The sequence below is a fragment of the Phyllostomus discolor genome, chromosome 8 (genome assembly GCF_004126475.2).
Source record: "Phyllostomus discolor isolate MPI-MPIP mPhyDis1 chromosome 8, mPhyDis1.pri.v3, whole genome shotgun sequence".
In the NCBI taxonomy this organism is placed as follows: domain Eukaryota; kingdom Metazoa; phylum Chordata; class Mammalia; order Chiroptera; family Phyllostomidae; genus Phyllostomus; species Phyllostomus discolor.
The window spans coordinates 48,390,587-48,411,224 of NC_040910.2; the positions used below are offsets into that span (position 1 = coordinate 48,390,587).

At 56.5% G+C, this 20,638-nt stretch overlaps 2 protein-coding genes across 5 annotated transcripts; both read right to left on the reverse strand.

Moving 5' to 3' along the window:
* Window positions 1–709: 709 nt before the first annotated feature.
* Window positions 710–2,299, reverse strand: INSL3 (insulin like 3). Its single transcript, XM_028521782.2, has 2 exons — window positions 2,033–2,299; window positions 710–1,178 (listed from the first exon to the last, which is right to left on the reverse strand). The coding sequence occupies exons 1-2, from the start codon at window positions 2,220–2,222 to the stop codon at window positions 976–978; spliced, it is 393 nt and encodes a 130-aa protein (XP_028377583.1). The 5' UTR covers window positions 2,223–2,299; the 3' UTR covers window positions 710–975.
* A 1,587-nt stretch (window positions 2,300–3,886) lies between these two features.
* On the reverse strand, window positions 3,887–18,947 carry JAK3 (Janus kinase 3). 4 transcript variants are annotated; one of them, XM_036032547.1, is made up of 25 exons: window positions 18,727–18,947; window positions 17,240–17,387; window positions 16,332–16,528; window positions 15,813–15,936; window positions 15,391–15,502; window positions 15,060–15,205; window positions 14,348–14,642; window positions 13,754–13,876; window positions 13,520–13,677; window positions 12,990–13,101; window positions 12,564–12,750; window positions 11,880–12,007; window positions 11,521–11,652; window positions 10,844–10,928; window positions 10,044–10,171; window positions 9,209–9,341; window positions 8,971–9,122; window positions 8,703–8,853; window positions 7,995–8,134; window positions 7,724–7,913; window positions 7,335–7,459; window positions 6,886–7,058; window positions 6,242–6,359; window positions 5,911–6,021; window positions 3,887–5,112 (listed from the first exon to the last, which is right to left on the reverse strand). In XM_036032547.1, exons 3-25 carry the CDS (start codon window positions 16,513–16,515, stop codon window positions 5,005–5,007), a joined length of 3,315 nt encoding a protein of 1,104 aa, XP_035888440.1. In that variant the 5' UTR covers window positions 16,516–16,528; window positions 17,240–17,387; window positions 18,727–18,947; the 3' UTR covers window positions 3,887–5,004. The 4 variants fall into 4 exon arrangements, with proteins under 4 accessions (XP_035888440.1, XP_035888441.1, XP_028376386.1 ...); XM_036032548.1 differs by lacking the exon at window positions 17,240–17,387 and having other exon boundaries at window positions 16,332–16,524; XM_028520585.2 differs by lacking the exon at window positions 17,240–17,387.
* Window positions 18,948–20,638: the final 1,691 nt, after the last annotated feature.

Consider the following 20,638-nt stretch of genomic DNA (forward strand, 5'->3'; position numbering starts at 1 on the left):
TCCTGCTTCTGGCAAGGCCCCTTCCCAGGCCCAACCAACCTCCTCTCCCCTGCCTGGCTCCCCTCCTCCCGCTGGGGCTGTAGCTCTGCTCTCCTCTCTGCCCTCCTTTCTTCTTGCCCTCCTTTAAGTAGTGTGCACCTCCTGTGTGCTGCACTCCCTGCCCTATTCTTTTTCTCCCAGCCCCATGGGAGGGTCAGCAGACACAAAGCCACCTCATGGGAAGGAGGTTATATTGTACAGTCCACATCTTAGGATGGAGGGAGGATGCAAGTGAGAAGAATGGTCAGCATCAGCTCAATAAATATCCACTGTGACCCATTCATGTATTCATGTGTGTATTTGTGCACCACCAAGTAAGTGTGCGTTAAACGATATTAAGACCCTCCCAGGGCTCTTAAGAGATACTAGGATTTGAATCCTGTGCTTGGTCATTCCCTGCCTCTCTGACCGTGGCAAGCAGCCATCTCCCCAGGCCTTAGTGTCCTCACTTTGTATTGTGATGACTCTCAACTTGTTGTCAAGCTTCTAGAAGTGTTGGTGGTCCATAGCTGCCAGGAGCCAAGCCAACTCGAGGGCTGGCCCAGGCATGTCCTCTTCTGTTGAGGAAGTGCAAAAAGCTGCTTTGAATTCTGCAGGAGTTTTATTTATTTACTGGTGGGGAGGCAGCAAGACAGGGTGTCACAAATGCAGAGAGGGTGGTGCTTGGGGCTCCTCAGAGGTAAGGACATTTGTCCCTCAGTGTCTGGCATCTCTCTGAAACCAAGGATCCTCCAAGTCAGGGTGGGGGTATGTTTTTTCCCAAGTTGACCCTACAGAGGACAGGTGGTCTGGGGTAGGTGGTGAGTTCCCTGTCCCAGGAAGTAATCAACAATGTCTCCCCAGATATGGGACTTTATGGTGCTGTGTGGCTTCAGGAGTTTACCAGACCATACCTTCTGGGTCTCTGGCTCCCCAGAAGCCATGCCCCAGGAAGACTCAGTGGGGACAGAGGGCCAGCAAGTCTTGCCAGGTGCAGCCACTGAGACAGCAGTGGTGCGCAGGGTTGGTAGCAGCTGCCCGGCGGCGGTGGTGATGGTGAGAGGCCTGGGGCAGGGGCTGAGGGCTGAGTAACAGCATCGAGTCCCTGTTGGCCACCAGCCCGTGGAGATGTCGTCCTTCCAGCCATTGCAGCAGCTCACCTGGTGACAGAATAGACGCCCCCACTCTGTGTGCACACTCCTGCATGCTCACATCCCACTGAGTCCCCCACCAAACACTCATCATACACACAAATAGTAAGCACTTATTAAGTGCCTATTGTATACACTGCACGCAGATTTAATCACCCATCTAGGTGTGTACACTCTTGACCCACATCCACACTCAAGTCCCCAGGAGCGCACACTCCCATCTGCCACCTATCACATGGACACCCAGACACTTAACAGAGCAGAAGGCAGCAGAGGTGACATGTGACACATTCATGTTCACAGGTGTGCAGGCAGTGGGTACACACTGACACACAAACACCCCAAGATGAGCCCACACGGGTGCATGCCCTCAAACCCTCTCACAGTGCCCCCCACCTGCCATCTGTGCCTCTGATCCCTGTCACACATACACGAACGCAGGACACATGCGTGGGACATATGTGCACACAAACCTGTTTTATGCCCTCTGAACCAGGGCTGGGATTAGGGTGAGGAGAGTGGGCACTGGTCTTCTGGAGTACGATTAAAGGGAGCACCAAAATTCAATGATGCAGTATTTTAAAAATCAAAATTATTGGGAAAATGCATGAAGATCAAAATACTGAAATGGTAAAGACCATCTGTGTACTTGTGAGGCTCTGCCTATTCCCGCTGGGCTTTGCACAGGTTCCCGCCCCAGCGAGAAAGCATCCTCTACCAACTTGCGCACACCACGCGGCCAGCAGGGGCACCCTGGTCAGAGCGTGACAGCCTGCCCGCGGCCTCGAGGCCCACCTGTGCCCTGTGCACCTGCCCCTCTTAGAGACCAGGAAACACAGTCCCCACCCCCTGGCTGCACTCACGGTTGCCGCCAGCCACCAGCCTCTCGGGTTCAGGGGACCAGCTTGGGCCCCCACACACTTGCACTAGTGTGCGAACGAAGTGGCGGCCACACAGCTTCTCGGGCGTCTCCAGGGCAGGTGCGCGGCCCAGCGCCAGTATTAGGACCGGGCCCAGGAGCATCAGGGCCCAGGGGAGCGGACGGGGGTCCATGGTGGAGGAGGCGCAAGAGCCCAGCCTGCAATCCCTTTATATGCGCCCAGCCCGCCCCAGCTGGGGACCTTGGAGGAAGAAGAAAGCATGGAGAGGGCCCAGGGAGAGAGGGTCAAGGACAGGGTCAGGGTGAGTGCAGCGTGAGCCTTGACGCTGTTTTCTTTCCTTTCCTTCTTTTCTTTCTTCTTTGTTATTTTACTTTATTTATTTATTTTTTTGTAAGGCTAGCGCCTGACTTAATTAAGCTTTGGTTATGGAGACAACCATCTCAATGATGGCCATCGCCACAAACCACATGCCTGCCCGGCTACTGGGGAAGTGCTGGCCCCCTTCACTGAGACGCCTCTGTTTTCGAGGTCTTGGTTGATTTTGATAACTGACCATTTGGGCCACTTGTGTTTTTTTCTTTCATGCTTTCAATTACCACTCTCATGTTCTAAATTCACAATAAAGGATGAGTCTGCAAAACCCCAGCCCCTCCCCTGCCATCCTCAGCCCAGCACCAGGGGAACAGCAGGCCTGTGGACGCTCTCTCTACCTGGCCCCTCACTCTGTGGCCCCAGGCGTGTTATCTCCAGGTTCTACAGGTGATAAACCTTTATTTTTTTTTTCAAAGTTCCCTGATGGTCACTGATGGTGTCTTACAATCATAATAAGAACTGCGGGACCTGGTCCAGCTGCAACGTGGGTTATTGACAGGCTGAGACAGGTGCAAAACGGCAAGGGACCCTCTCCCTCGCCAGTGCCTTGGAAATACCTTCCTCAGAGGGACCTCTGGCTCAGGAGTCTTTATTATTACTGTAACCATTTTAAAGAAGTGAAATAGATAAACTGAGAAGTAATAATTACACAAGGTGGTAGTGGTTGGGGTGGGCATTCAGCCCACTGCGACGGGGGCACCCAGAACCTTGTTGTTATTACTGTGCACACGGGAAACCGAGGCTCGTGGAGGGGACCCCACACTCGCCCAAGGTTGCAGGCGGGTGGGCCCTGGGGCTGCGGGTGATGGCTCTCCCGCATCAGGGTCTCCTTGGCCTGGGCAGAGACTAAAGGTGGCTGCACTTGCTTAGCACCTACTGGGTGCCAGCCTGGTGCCCAGGAGGCCTTATGACCTCGTTTTACCAAGAAAGGAAACTAAGGCAGAGAGAGCCTGAGCTGAAAACCTGGTCTTGCTTAAGCTTGGGGCAGCCCTGCCACACCGCCCCTCTCTCGCTCCCCACTTTTCACCAAAGCAGGCTGCTTTTCCTGGGCTGAGAGATCTGTCTTCATCTCTCCCTGCTCTCTCTCTCTCCCACTCCCTCCCTATCTTTCTCTGTCACTCTCCACACGTTTCCAGCAGTCCTGAGGAGCACACAGGAGACCAGCTTTGCCCTCCCAGGCTTGAACCCCTCCCCACAGCCTAGCCCTCCCAACTGGGCCTTGCCCTCCAACCTGCACAGAACAGCCTGTTCCCTCCACCCACTAAAAGCCTGTAATCAGCTCCCCAGGACAGAGCCGAGGCCACCAGCTGGGACTGGGAGGAGGGCTTCTCCCCTATGAGCCCCAGCCAATGCCCCACCCTGCTGTCTCCTCCTCAGCCTGTCCTGAGGCCCTGACCACATTCCTTTCCAGCTCGCACCCTTCCCCAAGTTTCCCCATCACCCAAGTCCAGCAACAAACCATCCCTTATACTGAATTACTTTATTCATTCAACAAATACCCCAGAGTCCCCTCTGTGCCCACCCAAGCCCAGCCCCCACAGAGCCTCCAGGTCAGAGAAGGAGCCAGAGCTGAACACAGTCGCCACCCTAGCCCTAGGATCAGGAGGTACGGGGCTTGCAGGGAGTGGCCGGACCACATCACAGAAGGCTTCAGGGAGGTGAGTGCTGAGGTTCTGAGAGACGAGTAAGAGCTTTCCAGGGAGGCCACGCTGTGCTGCGGAAAAGCCTCACAGGCAGGTGAGGGAGGGCGGCAGGCTTCAGCTGCATGAGCCTCCAGAAGCTGACTCTGCACAGCTGAGGGGCCAGCACTAAGGACCTGCTACCCAGAGAGGGGAAGCAACTGGCCCACTGTCACACAACAAATAAGCGGCAGAACCATGGGCTCCAACAAACTCTGTCCTCTGAGCCTCCTCACTCTTGCCGTGCTGTTCCCTCGGCCACGATTGCCTTTCTGTCCCTCAACTGCTGAAAAGCTCCTGTCAGGCTCCAGGATCATCAGTGTGTAAACCTCTGGTCAAGACAGAAAGGGTCCCGGTACAGTGAGGGTGGACAGAGACCTGAGCCTCTTCTGACCCCTGACACAGTACCAGTCACACTTGCTCCCCCAAAAAGTGAATTTCCAACCAAACCAGCTGCTCTTGGCCTCCTCCAGTGAGAGCAGGTTGGGGGAACAGAAGCCTGAGATCATATATTTAAAGCTGTACAATGTCCCTGACGGAAATGAGACAGGAAGACATCCTGAGAGGACGGAAGATGAGAAGAGCTTAAATGAGGTCCCTCGCTTCTAAAAGCAGGGCTCAGCGGGCTGATTAAGGCATCTATCTTGAATCTGTACAAGTTCCAAAGGCCACAAGGCTGCTGTTGCTCCACAAGCCAGATATGTCCCCAAAATGCAATGTGATTTGACTCGTGGGGGTCTTCATGTGGCAGGAGGCCCAGAGAGGAGCAGTTCCTGCCCAAACTCACACAGCCAGTCCACGGAGACCAGAACCCAGGGGTCTTTGTGCAGATGTAAAAGTAACAGTGACTGGAGCTCTTCCTCCAGACAAGCAGGGAAGGTGGGTATCTCATGCCTCCAGATTCTACCCCCTGCTTCCACTCCACAGTGCATCCAGCTGGGGGCCCAGGGTGCTGAAGGATGGTCGGTCGTGTGGGCTAGGAGCCCAGCACAGCTTCATGAGCTCATGAACCTAAGTGGGTGTGAGGAGACAGCAGAGTCACAAGGGAGTGGTAGGAAGGACATGACTCTTGTTCAGTTTTAAAATATACTCAGACTCCATCCTTCTTCTGCTCCAAAGCCTCCCATGGCTCCCCATGGGTGTTAGAACAAAATCTCACCCCCTCCTCTGCCTCCTGCCCTCCCTTACCACCACACGCCCACCCCCCGCCACCACCTGTTCCTACCCAGGACCTTTACAGTTGCTGTGTCCACCACTGAGAAAGCCCTCCTGCCAACTCTCCCTATCAGTGGGCTCCTTCTCCAGGTGCCACCCCCTCTAAGAGGCCCTCCCTGACCACCCCTCCCCCATCACTTCCCCCGCTCATCTCTTTCCCACAGAATGTTCTTGTTATCTTCTGCTGGTTACTGAGAAGACCCTACTGAATCTCCAACACCAGCACACAGTCAGCGCTCCATAATGTCTGTGGCCCGAGCAAATTAATTTATGAATGACCAATTGCATGGCAGAAACTTACACAAAAGTTGTGATGGTAAACCACGAGAGTCCCTGCCATGGCACTGAGTGCTGACTGTGTGCTGAGCTCTGAGCTGAGCACGGGATGGTGTTAACTCTTCTGATCGCTCACCCTCCAAGGCCTTGTTATTTCCACTTTGGGTACAGGTAAGCTTCGGCTCTGAAAATGTTCAGCCTCTCGCCCCAGCAGGAGCTCTCAACCACGAGGCAACATGGTGAAGAGACTCAGAGGGGCCAGCTGGCTTGCCCAAGACCTCAGGGTGGAAAACTGAGTCAGTCCCAACAAGTGCTCACCTCACCAGGGCAGGCTGGAGGTGCAGGCAGCCTCTGGCCCTCTGCCAGCAAGTCCAGGAGGCGGCAAAGAGCCGGGACATCTCGCTCACATCCCATCATCCGCAGGAACTCCTGGGGCCAAGGGGGAGCACCCATGGTGAGGAAGGAGCATTCCATGATGGTGGGGAGGGGCCAGTCAGTGATTAGGAGGGTAAGCCATAGTGAAGGGGCTCATCACCATCGGGGCAGGGGAGGGTCCTCTCTGATGGAGGGGCTGCCTGTGGGGAGGAGGTCAGCCACAGCAAAGCAGTGCGGGGAGGAGTGTTGCTAGGGACACAGGACGCTGACTCACAGCGGAGGGGCTACAGCTCTTGTCGCTGTAGGTGAACAGCTCATACAGAACGACCCCAAAGCTCCAGACATCTGACTGGCGTGAGAAGATATTGTCCGAGAGGGACTCCGGCGCGTACCTGGGGGGGAGAGGGCATCCTTGTGGTGTGAGCACCTGGCAGAGGACAGGGAAGGCGCAGCCTTGGGAGAGGGGAGTTGTCCAGGGCAGGTGGTCAGGCTCCAGCTCTGGGGTCCCAATTTCCCTGCCTGTGGGATGGGAGTGACTCTGAGGACAGCCCCTGTGGGACTTGGGTGGAGGGAGTCAACTCTGGCTGTAACTGTGGAGAAAGGAGGTGATAGTGCGGAGGGGGAGGGATGCCGCCAGTACACTGGGAGGGGCATGGCCTGGGTGGGGGCCAGGGCCGCGGGAGGGGCGGGGCTACGGAGGGACAAGGACAATACAGAGGAGAGGCCGGGTTAGAACAGTAGGAACAAGGGAGGGGCTAGGGTACCAGAGAGAAGGGGATGGGGGGCGCAGGGCGCAGTTCAGGGGGACAGCTGCAGCTGTGGGGCGAGGCCAGTGCGGAGGGCGGATCTGGGTGTCGGGAGGAATGGGGTCGGTACACTGGGAGGAGGGGCGGGGCCGAGGCCGGGCCAGGTCCCCACCAGAAAATAGGGCTTTGGCCCGGTTCCCGGACAACGTAATAGTCTTTGTCCAGTGGCAACAGCTTGGCAAGGCCAAAGTCAGCGATCTTGACATGGGTCTCGCTCTCCACCAGGATGTTACGCGCTGCCAGGTCGCGGTGCACACAGCGGCGGGAGCCCAGGTACTCCATGCCCTGCGGGCAGACATGGAGTACAGACTCCAGGGTGACTTAGCAAAGGACCCTGAGCCTGACCTGGAATTTAACTGCAACCCCAACCCAGACCCCAAGCCTAAGCCCACCCCGTCCCATCCTGCAATCCAGTCCGGACCTTAGCCCTAACTCAATCCCATTTCTAACCTGACCTGAACCCCCAAACGTCAACCTTCAGCTTTCCCCAGGACTCCAGGAAGACTCCTATCCCAGGCTAGCCAGCTCGGCTCCATAGGTCCCAGAGCTTCCGCCCCTCACCTTGCAGATCTGCGAGGCGTAGAGGAGCAGGCGGCTGGCATCCAGGCGTGTGCGGTGCCGCTGCAGGAAGTCACGCAGGCAGCCGCTGGGCAGGTATTCCATGACAAGTCTCAGACTCTGGCGGCCTAAGTGGCAGGGGAGGATAGAGGAGTCACCAAGGGAGCGGGGCACGACACGCTGTCTGCTCCCCTCCTCATTCTTCCTCTAGTCCAGAGTGGGACTGGGACTCAGTATTGTTCTCTATAAAATGGAAAAGCAACAACACATTGCTGATGTCTCTTGAGTACTTTCTGTTATATACATTGATTCACTGATACCATGTAATGACCCATGCTGTGGGAGGATGGCCATGTGGGGTTTGAAAAGTACCCATTTGGGAGGGGTTGCACCTGGGCCATAGCTGACACCACGATACTTGACGATAAAGTCACTGTGCAGGGCTTTGAGGATCTGGATCTCCCGCTGGAAGTCCCTCTGCTGGTCTGGCCCGCTGTGCTGCAGCTGCTTCACAGCCACCAGGGCTCCTGTGTTGTCTCCCAGCGGGTCATAGCGGCACAGTTCCACACTGCCAAAGTTGCCCTGAGGGACAGTGGGGCTGGTGTCCATGTGTCTGGGTGCCACCCTGCCCAACTCAGCCCAGCCCAGCCCAGCCCACCGCACCTTGCCCAGCTGTGAAATGTACTTAAGGTGTCTCTCCTCAAAGATGGTAGGGTCCTGGCAGGCATAGAGCTGGGCGCCATTCCACAGCCCATCGCGGGGCGCCAGGGCACCAGGTGTGGGGTCCGAGAGGAGTTCATAATCTGGGGGCCACAGGCAGTGAGTGTACAATGCATTGGGCCTTAAGCTGATTTGCTATGTGACCTCGATCTGCATGCTTACCCTCTCTGTGCCTTACGGCAGGGCCACTGCGAACCAAAGGGTACTTTACAGGGCTGAAAAGGTGCCTTAGGCAGTGTGCACCCTGTGCAACTACACATTGCTATGGAGACCAAAGGGCCTTCCCAGACCCCATTGCTGTGAGCTGTGGTCACATGATGGCACTCAGGCAGATGGAGGAGATTTGCTGAGTGCCCCTGCAGGCCTGGTCCACCCTCCCCGCTCTTTCTCTTGTCTACAGAGGATCCAACAGAGTGGAACCACAAAGGAAGAGGTGCCTGTTGACCTGTTCACCTTCATTGACTGAGAACTAAACACCATCATGTACAACCCTGAGCTTAGGGGCCTTTTTATTATAGCAGCTGTCAAGGCCATGCTGACGACTGCAGTCACAAGCACTCCAATTGTGTCAGGCACACAGGCTGGGCTCTGCTCCCACTGGGCCCAGTACCACATGCAGGTCCTGCCCACCCTGCCTGGCCCAGGGCGCACCTGACGTAATAAGGTTGTTCAGGTCCCGGATGACAGCACGAAAGGAGGGCCTGTGGCTTGGCTCGTAGGTCATGCACTGTTGGATCAGCAGGGCCAGCTCCATCCACTTGGGGGCAGGCAGCTGCTGCCGCTCCTCATAAAACTGGAGCTTCTGAGGGTGGGAGGAGGAGCTGGTCACCCCTGGTGCATCCTCAGAGGCCTTCCCAGACCCACCCATGCTCCCCAAGTTGAACTTTAGTCTACCCCTCTGTCAAAGGGGGACTCTGACCTTGGCAGGGTCCATGGAACTGATTGGCATTGTGACTCCACTGAACACCTCCCAGACTGTGGCACCGAAGCCCCACTTGTCAGCTTCCAAGCCAAGGGTCCGGGCCTCCTGGAGACATTCAGGGGCCACCCAGGGGATCCTGTCAGTGAGCACTGGCGGAGGGCAGGGGTGATGATGGCATCAGGGATCACTTCCTTGCCCCACAAGGACCCTCCATCCGCCAGCCCTCTTCACTCACTCTCGAGGCTTAGCACAGTGGGACTGACACCAGGGTCACTCAGCTTGATGAAGGGTAGGCTCCCGTCAGACCCCTCTCGGGCCAAGAGCACCTTACGGGCTGAGACATTGCCATGGGTGAGACCTTTGTCCTCCTAAGTGGGCCAGGGATAAGGAAATGCGAGGGAGGGTTTGATGAGAGAACACGCTGGCTGGTAAACTCCTACACATACTTCACTGCCCACCTGGTACTGCTCACACCGCACTCCAGAATCTTCCCTAGATTAGTGGCAGCCTGTCTGGCCTCTTCCAGTCCACCCCCTATGACCTGGCTATGTCTTCCCCTGCTCAAATACTGTTCTCTCACCCTGTGGCTCCCCATTGCCTTCAAGATAAAGTAAAAAGCCCTCAGCCTGGCATTCAAGGCCTTTTTAAATCCAGCCCTTATTCATTCTTCCTGTGAGCTCTCTTCCATTTCCCCACTCTGGTCTCCTGCCAATTGAACTGCCCGATGTGCCCCAGACATGGAATATTCCCACTGCAGGTCTTTGCCGAGGCTGTTCTCTCAGCCCGACGTGCCCTGCTCCCTTCTTCCTCCTGATGAACTCCTACTAAACCTTCAAGGCCCCAGCTCTTTGGGAAGCCTTCCCTCTGCCCGGTCTCATTGCTCACTACTCCCCGAGATCCACAGATAACCAGCTCTTCCTCTCTCCTGCTCTTATATCTCTGATCCTGTACATACGCTGTTCCCTCAAGTCTGGAATACCCTCCTTTGCCAAACTGCTATCCCTGCTACAGAGCCCACCCCGCACCTCCTCTCTCTGAACGGAGGATGACGCAGACAGAGGAGTGCTCACCAGATAGTTGAGGGCATAGGCCAGCTGTTTGATCACCTGCAGCTTCCAGCTGGCTGGCACCAGATGGCCGCACTTACGCAGGTATGTGTCCAGTGCTCCCAGGTGTACAAACTCCTGCACCATGATGCCTGGGGACAGCACAGGGAGGGGCAGGGTTGGGAGGCTAGACTGCATTGCATGCCAGAGAATCTGCCCCCGCTTCACCCTCCTGAGTCACTCTGCTCTCACTGTTCCCTTCCCTGCCCCTCCTCTTCCTTACCCTATTCACCTCTCCGCCTCCCCACCTCCCATCTCAGAACTGTCTTCCTGAAATGCCTGGAGGGTTCTGAGCTCTTCGTATGCCCCTTCCAGCTCTTTGTATGTTTCATGTCGTCTGCCTAGAACACCCCCCTTCCTTTTCTTCCCTAATTCCTACTTATCCTCACCTTCCCAGAACCATGGCCTCACCCCCAGGCTGTCCCCATCACACATGATCTCTTATCAATCACCTGCCAGCCTGTCACACTCTCTGCTGTGCCCCCAACTCCTGACACATAGTAGGCTGAACAAAATGCATGGAATGGAGACTTTGTGCCCCTTACAAAGTTGCAGAGGGGGTACACGGTGAAGGAACATTGGAACCCGGATCAGGCTTGAGATGGCTCTGGGGGCTGGGTATTGGCAGGAGCCTGGAGCTGCTGCCCAAGGAGTGACATCTGAAGGGTGTACGGATAGGGTGCTTGCCCCTGTGTGAGTACTTCTAATGCTGCCATGGATAGACTCGGTGGGGCAGAGCAGGGGTGGGGCATGGGGTCTCTCACTGTCTCCGGCCATGCACACGCCATGGAGCAACACGAGATGCTGGTATGACACTTGGCTCATCAAGCTCGCCGCTTCCAGGAATGACTGGGAAGGCCAGGAGGGAGAGAAGATGCATGGGTTCCTCCCACTCCAGGGTCCAACCAGAGACCCCAAACTTGCTGCTCGTAAACCTGCCCCAGGAGGAGACCTGGCCCCAACCTTCTCTGGCCCTGGAGCCCACCGTGAGTGCACACAGCCCTCTGTATCATAATTTTCTGACAGCGGCTGGAAGTGGCCACTGTAGTCCACCTCGAGTCTTTCACAGGTAAGTGGGAGATTTGGGGGTTGAGAAAGGCTCAGTCCTTCCCCTGTGTGGCCCAGCCCCCCGCTGCCTCCATCTACATCATTCCCCTGTCCTTCGTTCATGCCTCTCTGGCCCCCTGGCCTCCTCACTGTCCCTTACATCTGCCACCCCCAGTCCTGCCTCAGGACCCTTGCACTGGCTGTTCCCACAGGCTGGGGTACTCTCCATCTGCATCCACATTCTCCAGCCCTTCTGCAGTTCATCATTTGAGGATGGTGAACTACATCACCGTCCAGCCCTTGTTCACCATTTCTGTATTTTTAAATGTCTCTGACCCCACGACACTCTCTCCAGCCAGCCCTGACCACAAACTCCTGGTCCCCATCTGCTCACCTCTGTGCAGTTCTTGTGTTTCGCATCTAACACTTTGAGCAGCACCTCCGTCTTCCGAGGTTCCCCGTCCACGGACTCGTGGCGACAGCCCCGGTAAATCTTGGTGAAGGATCCGTGACCCAGGTTCTCGTGCTAGGGGGGTGAGGGGACAACGGGAGAGGCCAATAAGGGGGCTCCTGTGGGATTCTGGCCCCCCACCGGCCTGAGTAATACACAGACACTGGCCCCATGTTACAGACGATGCAACAGAAGCACAGAGATTACATCACAGGCCCAGGGCCACACAGCAGACATGGATGCAGACCAGGCCTCTGGACTCCAACCGAGGTCCCCCCACCCCCATTCCCTGCGGCCCTTACCCACTCCAGGCTATCCACAGGGATCTTGTGAAATGTCATCTGACTCAGCTGGCATCCCGAGTGGGGCTGAACCGGGGATGATGTGGGTGGACTGCAACCTCTCCGGACCACAATCAGATTGGACTTTTCTATGATGAGGGGGTAAAGAGAGAAAACCAGAAGTCAGAGGTGAAAGGCCCTCACTCTGTCTTAGTTTGGGGTCTCCCCTGGAAGCCAACCCTGAGATGAAAACTCCAGGATATGTAGTTTACTTGAATGGAGACTACAGGTAGAACCAGGGTGGGGGGTGCGGGAGTGAGACAGAGAGGGAAGGAACCCTGCAGGGGCCCCGGGATGAGCAACCAGCAGTACGGGCAACCAGGTCTCAGTGCTGCCAGGGATTCCGGGAGACCCAGAACCCACACCTCAGGGCTGTCCCATCCCAGGGGCTTGTCTGAGTGAGACTCATCCAGAGGGAAAGGCAAAAGATGAGGGGAGACTGAATGCTAGCAGCATCCCCAGATTCCAATTCTGGGTTCAGCTGTGCCTGAGGGCAGCACTATAACCCACAAGCCAGTAAGTCAACTTTTCTTCCCTAAAACACCTTGACCTGCATTTTCCGTGTCTTGCCACTTACGTGGTGTCACAAAGAGAACGATGGGGCCCCAGACCAACTGCTCAGCTCAGGGGAGAAGGTGGGCTCACCTTTGGGTCTAGGGGTGCAACAGAAGGTGAGGTTCAGTGCAACCCCGTCTACATGCAGCCCACCATCCAGGCAGGCTGCCAGGAGCTCTCGAAGACTGCTGTGGGGTCGGCTGAGGCCAGCCAGGGAGAAGGCTCCTGTGGGGTCACACCGGATGAGGCAGCCCTTGTAATCGGGGCCCAGGGGGGTCTGCAAGGAGGAGAGGTCCCTGAGCCGGAGTAGGCAGCACCCTCCCTCCCCCTCACTCCCTCTTCCTTAAGCACCACAGGATCATTCTGATCTCCAGGCCTTTGCATATATGCTGTTCCCCTCCACTGGGAATGTCCTTTCCCTTCCCTTCTTCAGGAAGCAAATGCTCACACATTTTTCAAATCTCACCTTCTCTAGGAAGCCCTCCCTGCCCTCCTGGCTCCTAGTGGTGGACCGACCTGGACACAAACAGTGAGGAGGAAGCTGTTGAAATCCTGGGGGCTGCGACGGAGCACATAGGAGCCAGGAAGGGATCCCTCAGCCTTGAGCTTGTTGATGGCAAAATCCAAGCTTGGGGAAAGGTGAGAGAGAACAGAAATTCCAAATCCAAGAGATGGAGGCAGAGAAATCAAGCCAGGCCTGGGTTCTAATTCTAGTCTCTGAAGCCTAGGACCATCACCTGGTAACATTCCCTCCCTCCCTGATATAAAAACTGGGTCAAAAGATGGGTTTCTGCCTAGGAGAATAAACAAGAAGAAATGGCCCTGGAACCCCGGGAGTAAGAGGGAGGGAAGAGGCTGCTCTGGGCAGCAGAAGTGGGACCCTAGACTCTAAGCGCTGACTATACACCAGCCGCTGTTCGAGTCCTTGACCCCTTGTCCAGGGCTCCTAGGAGGCGAGGACATTGAGGCTCCAAGAAGGGGAGTGACCAGGATTTGGGCCTGGGTGTTTCTGGCTGCTGAAGGCAGACCTGGAGGTCGGTCCTTACGTGATAGGGCCGTGGCACTGCTGCGCCACCTCCTCCAGAAGCCGCGGAGGCGCCACCTCCTTGCAGAAGTAGTGCCGGGAGTCAGTGGTCAGCCGGAAGTAGCCGTCGACCAGTGCCACGAAGGACAACGCTCCTGGCAGCCCCGGGAACTCAGCCTCCTACAAGGGGCCACGTTAGCTCCCCTTGCGGTACTCGCCCACGGGGAGGCCGGGAGAGGAGGGGTCTAACACCCACCAGGATCTGGTTGTCTGTCCTGGTGACGGTGACCAGACGGTGTTCCCCAGCCGGGCCAACGCGCGGCGCCTGCTTGATGCTGATATCCACGATTTCTGGAAAATCGCAGAAAGGCTGGAAGACCTGGGAAGGAGGATGAGGGCAGAGGGTAGGGGTCCACTTCCTCGGAGCCCCCAAACCCTTAGAAGCCTGGATCCCACCAACCCGACCATGAGCCCTGCCCCTTTCATCCAGGCCCCGCCCATTCTTTCCCACCTCACCCCTGCCAAGCCCCACCCCTCTAAAGCCCTCTCCCGCCCATCCCCCAATTTTTCCCGCGGCAACCCTGCCAAAACCCTCCCCTTTCTCTCAGTGGGTGTCTTCCCTGAGCCCCTCCCCCACTTAGCTCCACGTTATCTCCCCACTTCTCTTGGTCCAGTCGGAAGCCCCGCCTCCTCTCTTAATCCTGCCTCTTCTCTATACCATCAGTTAGCCCTGCAGGCAGCGAACTCCGCCAGTCCAACCAGCCCCCACCCCTCAGCCCCGCCCACTTTCCTAACCCTCCCTTCTAGGCCCCGCCTCCACGGTTGGCCCCTCCCAGCATCTGCCAGGCACCTCCTGTGTTCCTGGGCTCCAGGCAATGCCGCTACCACCAGATATGCGGAGGAGCCCTGCCGTATCCTGACCACCAGCAACGCCGGGGATGCCCACGACGAAGGTCTCAGTGGCCCTGGAGGGGTCCAGTCGCTCCAGGTCCATGATGTACTTGACCATGAGTGAGTGCCTGTCAACCTGACAGGCAGCCACACGGCCCAGGACCTGGCGCACCCTCCTCCGGATTCGCCTCCGTGTAACAAAGCCCAGGCCCTGGATCAGGTCGCGCAGGCTGGGAGGCAGGCAGGTCTTGTAGCTGCGAGTGGGGGGAGTGGACTCTCAGTATGGGAAGGAGTCACCCCGCTGGGACTGACAGGGACATACATCAACTCAGGCTGTAGTTGAGGGGCTGTAGCGTGGCCTCCCTGAAGGGCATGAAGTGGACATGGAGACACACTCAGGGACATGCATGGTGTCAGGGCCTCAGTGTGAGGAGGGCCACTGGGGCCCACAGGACAGACAGGGACATGGGCAGGCCATTTAGGGGCAGAAGCCAGGGCCCTGGAACCCCAGTGGGGTGTGGACCTGGGTTGAGAGGCCTGGGCCACATGGACACAATGCAGGCTTGCAAGTGGGGAGCGCTACGGGGTTGCTGGGCTCTGGGATGCCCTAGTGGAGCCATGTTTGCTCATTCCCAGGTAGCAGCTGGGCACCACAGCCTCCAGGCCCTCACCTGATGGTCTTCAGCAGCTCCTCTGGTCTCTGGGCCTGCTCACAGGCCATCCGGGCCAGGTCCAGCACAGCCAGGCTGAGACATTCGCCCTGCTCCTTGAGGCTAAGGCCCACGGGGAGACGGCCGCTCACCAGGTCATTGCGGTGCTGGGGGCCAGTCATAGCCCGATAGTGAGCGCTGAAGTTGCCTTGCAGACTCCCACCCCTGGGCTGACCGCCATCCCTGGGTTGCCCTCCATCCCTGGGTTGCCACAGGGAGGGTCAGCCAAGGCCACCCCTGAGGTTGCTCTGTGGACCACCAGCCCTGGGCCCAGCCCTACACAGACCCCTACCTGGGCGAATAGGTGCTCCAGGACTGGCAGGTCAAGGATGGCACTGGCCAAGTCCTTTCGAAGCCCGAATCGGTGACACTTGTCTAACCCAAACCAGTTGGGGAAGTAAAAGCTGTGTAGGGGAGGGCAGAACCTTGGAGTGGGCAGTAGAGGACCTTGCCAAGACCTCACAGAGCCCAGGGTGTACCAATGAATTGCTGTGTGACCAGGCAAGCCACCTACCCTCTCTGGCCTTAGTTTCCTTATCTGTGAAATGGGCAGTAATCACACCCTCCCTGGGGCACCCACTGGCAGGTACAGGGAGATAATACATTGTAGGATCTCTGTTTTAAATTCCCATTTCCTAAGCCCTCAGTGAAAGACATCCCATTGCAGTACCCTCTAACCCACACCTGCAGGGGGTAGGGGGAAGTGCTTCCTACCGGAGCCTGTAGACGAGGACCTGGGTGCCCACATCCTCCACGGAGAAGATGTGGCTCGGGGGAAACCAGCAGGACAGGTCCTCCACAGCCAGAGCAAAGAGGGAGTGGTACACGGGCAGGATGCCTGAGGGGACACCCCCATCAGCTCCCTCTTGCTGTCTCCATCCGTCCTCTGCAGCCCCCACCCATTGCCACAGGGCTCTTTGTCACCTTTAGGTATGACACTATGTCCCACCCCTGCTCGCCATCTTCTCAGGGCTCCCTACCCCTCTCCCCAGAGCACCTCTTTCCACTGTACACTTTACCTGGAGGGATGATCAGCTGCTTTCCCTCCTGTGCTATCACACCTCTGAGTCTTTGCATGTGCCATCCCCTCTGCACTCTCTTCCCTTACCAAACTCCTGCTTATCCCTCAAAGCCTCAGCTCCAAGGCTGACTCGGGTTGGCAGCTATCTAGCTCCCAACCCAGACCCCTACCTGACCCAACCCTCTGACCCAGCATTTTAAGGACCCACTCACCACTGGCCTTAGCAGCCTGAACACACAGTTCTTCAGCCGAGTGGTCCCCAAAGGAGAAGGAGAGGCGCTGAGGGGGCCCAGGACCCCGAGGGGGCAGCAGCACATGCAAGGCACCAGCCTCTGAAGACGAGAGGCTGCAAGATCGCTGAGAGATCAGGGGCGTCTCCTCACTCGGAGGCGCCATGTGTGCAGCCTGTCTGGACAGAGAGACAGACCCTCAGTTCCGGGCAGAGGGGCGAGACTACAAAGCTCTTGGGCCCGGATGGGGTGGAGTTGGGGAGGAACAGAGACACTGCTGGGTGAGGTAGGCATTCAGCTGGAGAAAGAGAGGGACAGAGGGAGAGAGAGAGGGTTGAGTGTGTGAGGTGGTTGAGGAGCCACAAGTTCTCAGGTGAGAGCTGTGCTGAGGGCTGGAAGATACTCGGCACCCACATTCGTCTGAATTCATACCAAATACTCTTGTTAGTGCCCAAGGCAGACATCTCCGGTCAATCTGCAGCCTCTACACTTATCCTCCAGCTCAGCCCCGGCCTCAGGCAGACAGGAGCAATTGATCACAGATGTACAGATTTGCCAAACAGGAAGCAGATGGGTACTAGCTTTCAGCTTTCGCACATAAGGGTTTGACAGGAGTAAGGGTGGCGGTCACTCCCTGTGGGGGCATGGGGGCGGTGGTGGTGGAAGAGGGTACTCAAGCACTTGGGGCTGGACGCTTCTGCATCTGATGTGATTCATGCCCTGGGGACAGACCCAGTATGGCTGACTCTGCCAAGAGGGATGTCTGCCCCCCGAGGCCCCACTGCCCTCTCTGTCTGCATCACCGAGCCCCCAGAGCTTCCTGTTCAGGCCCCCAGAACAAGAAGTCCAGGAGGAAAATACCCTCTTTATTCACAGCGTTTGACACATACCAACTTCCAGTTCTCTCAAGGTGACCCCTGGGGAACCCCAGAGCTCAGGGCCCCTGGCTGGGCCCAGCGAGAGGTTGGCCTCGCTCTGGGTTCAGAGGAACCCAGTGAGGAAAAGCAGGGGAGGAGGACAAGATCCACTTAAACTGACCTGAATTAAGAAGATACAAAGAGAATGTTGGGTAAAAAACTATATTGCAAAACAGTAGTAGGGGATGTGGGTGGGAGAGGAGAGCATTAATGCATTTTTAAAGGGTTTTATTTATTTACTTTTCAGAGACAGGGGGAGGGAGTGAGAAAGAGAGGGAGAGAAACATCAATGTGTGGAGGCACCCCCCCCCTGCCCCGCGCATGCTCCCCACTGGGGACCTGGCCTGCAACCTGGCGTGTGCCCTGACTAGGAATCAAACCAGCAACCCTTTGGTTCACAACCTGGCATTCAATCCTGAGCCACACCAGCCAGGACCATTAATCCATTTTTAATGCACCCAGAATATAAGCCTGGGGCTGAAGTAGATGAAGACCCCAGGCTCTGGGTTCAAATCCCAGCCCCACCACGTCCTGGCTATCTGAGCCTAGCTGGGCTCCCAACAGTGGGGCTCAACTCCGTCAGTTGTGAAATGGCCTGACGCCCTGCCTGCCTCAGTGAGGTGGGCCTCTGAGCCCACCCGATGTGTCAGGGCATTTAATCCACAGTAACTGACCCAATTCTTGGCAATATGCCCAGTGAGCACTCAACAAATGCCAGCTAAACCACACAGGAAGGTCCCCTGGCATGGTGGTTTAGTGGCTACTGTGAGGGAAGGTGGGGAAGAACTTTCCCCTAGGGACACCTCTGTGTCACTAGCTCCCAGGCCAATAATGGTAACAGCCTCAGGGGCCCAGGGACCCCTGTCACTCCTCACAGAGGGGACCACTGTCCTATTTCTAACAGCCAACCTGATCTTGCCAGTCTTTGCACTTTTCTATAAACGGAATCAACATAGCACATCATCTGTTAAAATAAATCCTAAACAACAACATGATTGTTGAATATCGAAAGTAAAAAAAGGGCAAGTCAGAGGTGAAAACCCAGAGTTTGGGGCCCCAAAAAATGCCCCTGTTTTAAACCAAAATCCCCACATCCCAGAATGGCTGGTCACTCTCTTTTCTGGCCTGGGGACCAGGAGGGTCAGGGTTGGGAACCGTTTCCCCAGGAGTCCTGAGCTCCCTACAGGCAAGTGCACAGTGATTCGTTCAGGTCTCTAGAGCCGAGAAAGTGAAGCCTCGTTTTATATTAGACAGTTGAGGCCCAGATGCCAGAGTGCTTTGCCAGGGGCCACTAGAGCCAGCCATCCAAGCTCACATCTGTCTAGCAGCTTTCCTCAGAGGCCTGGAAGGCAAACTTGCCTTCGCAGTCACATTACCCTCCACCGGCTCTGACACTGCCAGACACAACCGCCCACCCACCCTGAGCCCGGCCAGAGCCCTGTGGCACCACCAGATCTTACCTGGCAGGTGGGGACCCTGGGCCAACAATCGGAAGGCAGAGCCAGTGGCAGTGGAAGGAAAGTCCCACTGGGCTCTTTCCTGTGTGGGCCCCTGTGCTTCCTGAGCAGCTGTCACTTACCGAAAGTCATGGCCTTGTGGGGGAGATGAGGGCGGGGAGGTGAGAGGGCCCAGATGGGGAGGGGCAGAAAGTTCCGGAAGCCTGTATAGCATTGGCCCTCCTCAGACAGGCTGCAGGAGATTCAAGACCCAAAGGGTGACAGCACAGAGGAGGACTCAGGTCACACAAGGGTCTCAGCAGGCTCCGGACCCGCTCTCTTGAGAGCCTGGCAGCACCCTGGCTCCCCAGGCCTGCATTTAGCCCTCTGTGGCATGTGTAGATGCATGCTGGGCACCTGGAGTCATTAATTTTACACTCAGGGAAGACAACTGGGCTGGGTCTGTCCAGGAAGGAAGCCATGAAGTTGTTCCAGACAAAGGTGGAGTTCTCCTCATGGCATTTCTCCCAGGAGACCTTGGGAAGGGCAAAGGCCCCGACTATGGGTCTCGTGCCCTACACTCTGCTCTAGCAACAGTGCGAACCAGGTGACTGGGCCTGCCAGAGGGCATGCCTCGCCATCTGCCCGTCATGGAGAGCAAAGAAGACCAGCTGACAGGGCAGGCACAGGCCAGGGCTCGGTGGGACTGGGCAGAGGCCAGGACCCACCCAGCTGGGGTCTGAGGCAGAGGGCGCTGCACACAAAAGCCCTGAGGTGGGGGTGAGTCAAGCAGTTTAAAGAGCAGAGGAGGCTGACAGGGCAGGAAGAGGTGAGGTGACAGGGGGCAAAGGGTGGGCAGCATGTTAGGGTCTGATTGATTGTTTTAACACCCTGAGGCTGTCGCAAATGGAGGAAGCAGGAGACCAGGGCAGCACCCAGGTGAGACCTGGGCCAGTGTCCTTAATAGGATGTGAACCCCAGAGAGAAGTTTGGGGAGATGCTCTGGTGGGGTGGCTCAGTTGGTTGAAGTGTCATCTCCTACACCAAAATGCTGTGGGTTCGATTCCCAATCAGGGTACACACCTAGGTTGAGGGTTTGACCCCTGGCCAGGGTGTGCACGGGAGGTGACCTGTCTACTGATGTTTCTCTCTCACACTGGTGTTTCTCTCTCTCTCTTTTCCTCTCTCTAAAATTGATAAACATATCCTTGGGTGAGGATTAAAACAAGGAAAAAAAATTGGGGGGGGGGGGAGATTTTAGAAGACTCCTTTATCTCTATAATCCCATCAAAAGTCTTGGCCCAAAAATGACTTGGGTATATATTTCATTGACTTTAATTCTATCATCTACAGATACTTATTGGGCACCTCCTGTGTGCAGGGTACTGAGGACACAGCAGGGAACAGAGCAGACACACTCTGACTCATAAACTGAAGGTCTCCTGGAGGAGACGACAATAAATAAACCTATTAGCTATAGATTGTTGCAGTGAGAGCTGCAAGCTGCTAGGAGAGACCCCCTGAATCTGGGAGGGCTTTCTGGAGGAAGCAACTTTGATACTAAAATCCATGGACAGGTAAGATTAGCCAATGAACGATGTGGATTGTGGGGCATTCCAGCAGAGGGTACAGCTGGGAAGCTGGGTAAGGTCAGAGAGCTCCCGAGAAGGGCAGGGTGGCAGAAACTCATTTAGAGGCAGCAGTGAGACCTCGTGGGTGGGAGAAAGGGGTGTGGGTTTTGTCCTTAGCGTCGTGGGAGCCACAGCAGGCTTTGTGGCAGGAAGTGCTATGTGGGACTTAGTATTTTTCTTTCACTTCCTGAGTGGCTTCAGTAGAGACAAATGCACACACACTATCCACTGCCAGGAAACAGAGGCTCCTGTGTCCCGGAACGACAGGGAGTCTTTAGTCCCCTGGCAACTCCGGTCTGATGGTC

What these genes read in the sequence shown, in the direction of transcription:
- INSL3 (XM_028521782.2), bottom strand. Translation starts at nt 2,222, where the DNA reads ATGGACCCCCGTCCGCTCCCCTGGGCCCTGATGCTCCTGGGCCCGGTC. An exon ending in GCTGGTGGCTGGCGGCAACC is followed by an intron (nt 1,179 to 2,032) that starts GTGAGTGCAGCC and finishes TTCTGTCACCAG; the next exon opens with GTGAGCTGCTGCAATGGCTG.
- JAK3 (XM_036032548.1), bottom strand. Translation starts at nt 16,515, where the DNA reads ATGGCGCCTCCGAGTGAGGAGACGCCCCTGATCTCTCAGCGATCTTGC. An exon ending in TTGCACCCCTAGACCCAAAG is followed by an intron (nt 12,008 to 12,563) that starts GTGAGCCCACCT and finishes CCCTCATCATAG; the next exon opens with AAAAGTCCAATCTGATTGTG. An exon ending in CTCCAGCCTGCCCTGGTGAG is followed by an intron (nt 5,113 to 5,910) that starts GTGAGCACTTGT and finishes ACACCCACTTAG; the next exon opens with GTTCATGAGCTCATGAAGCT.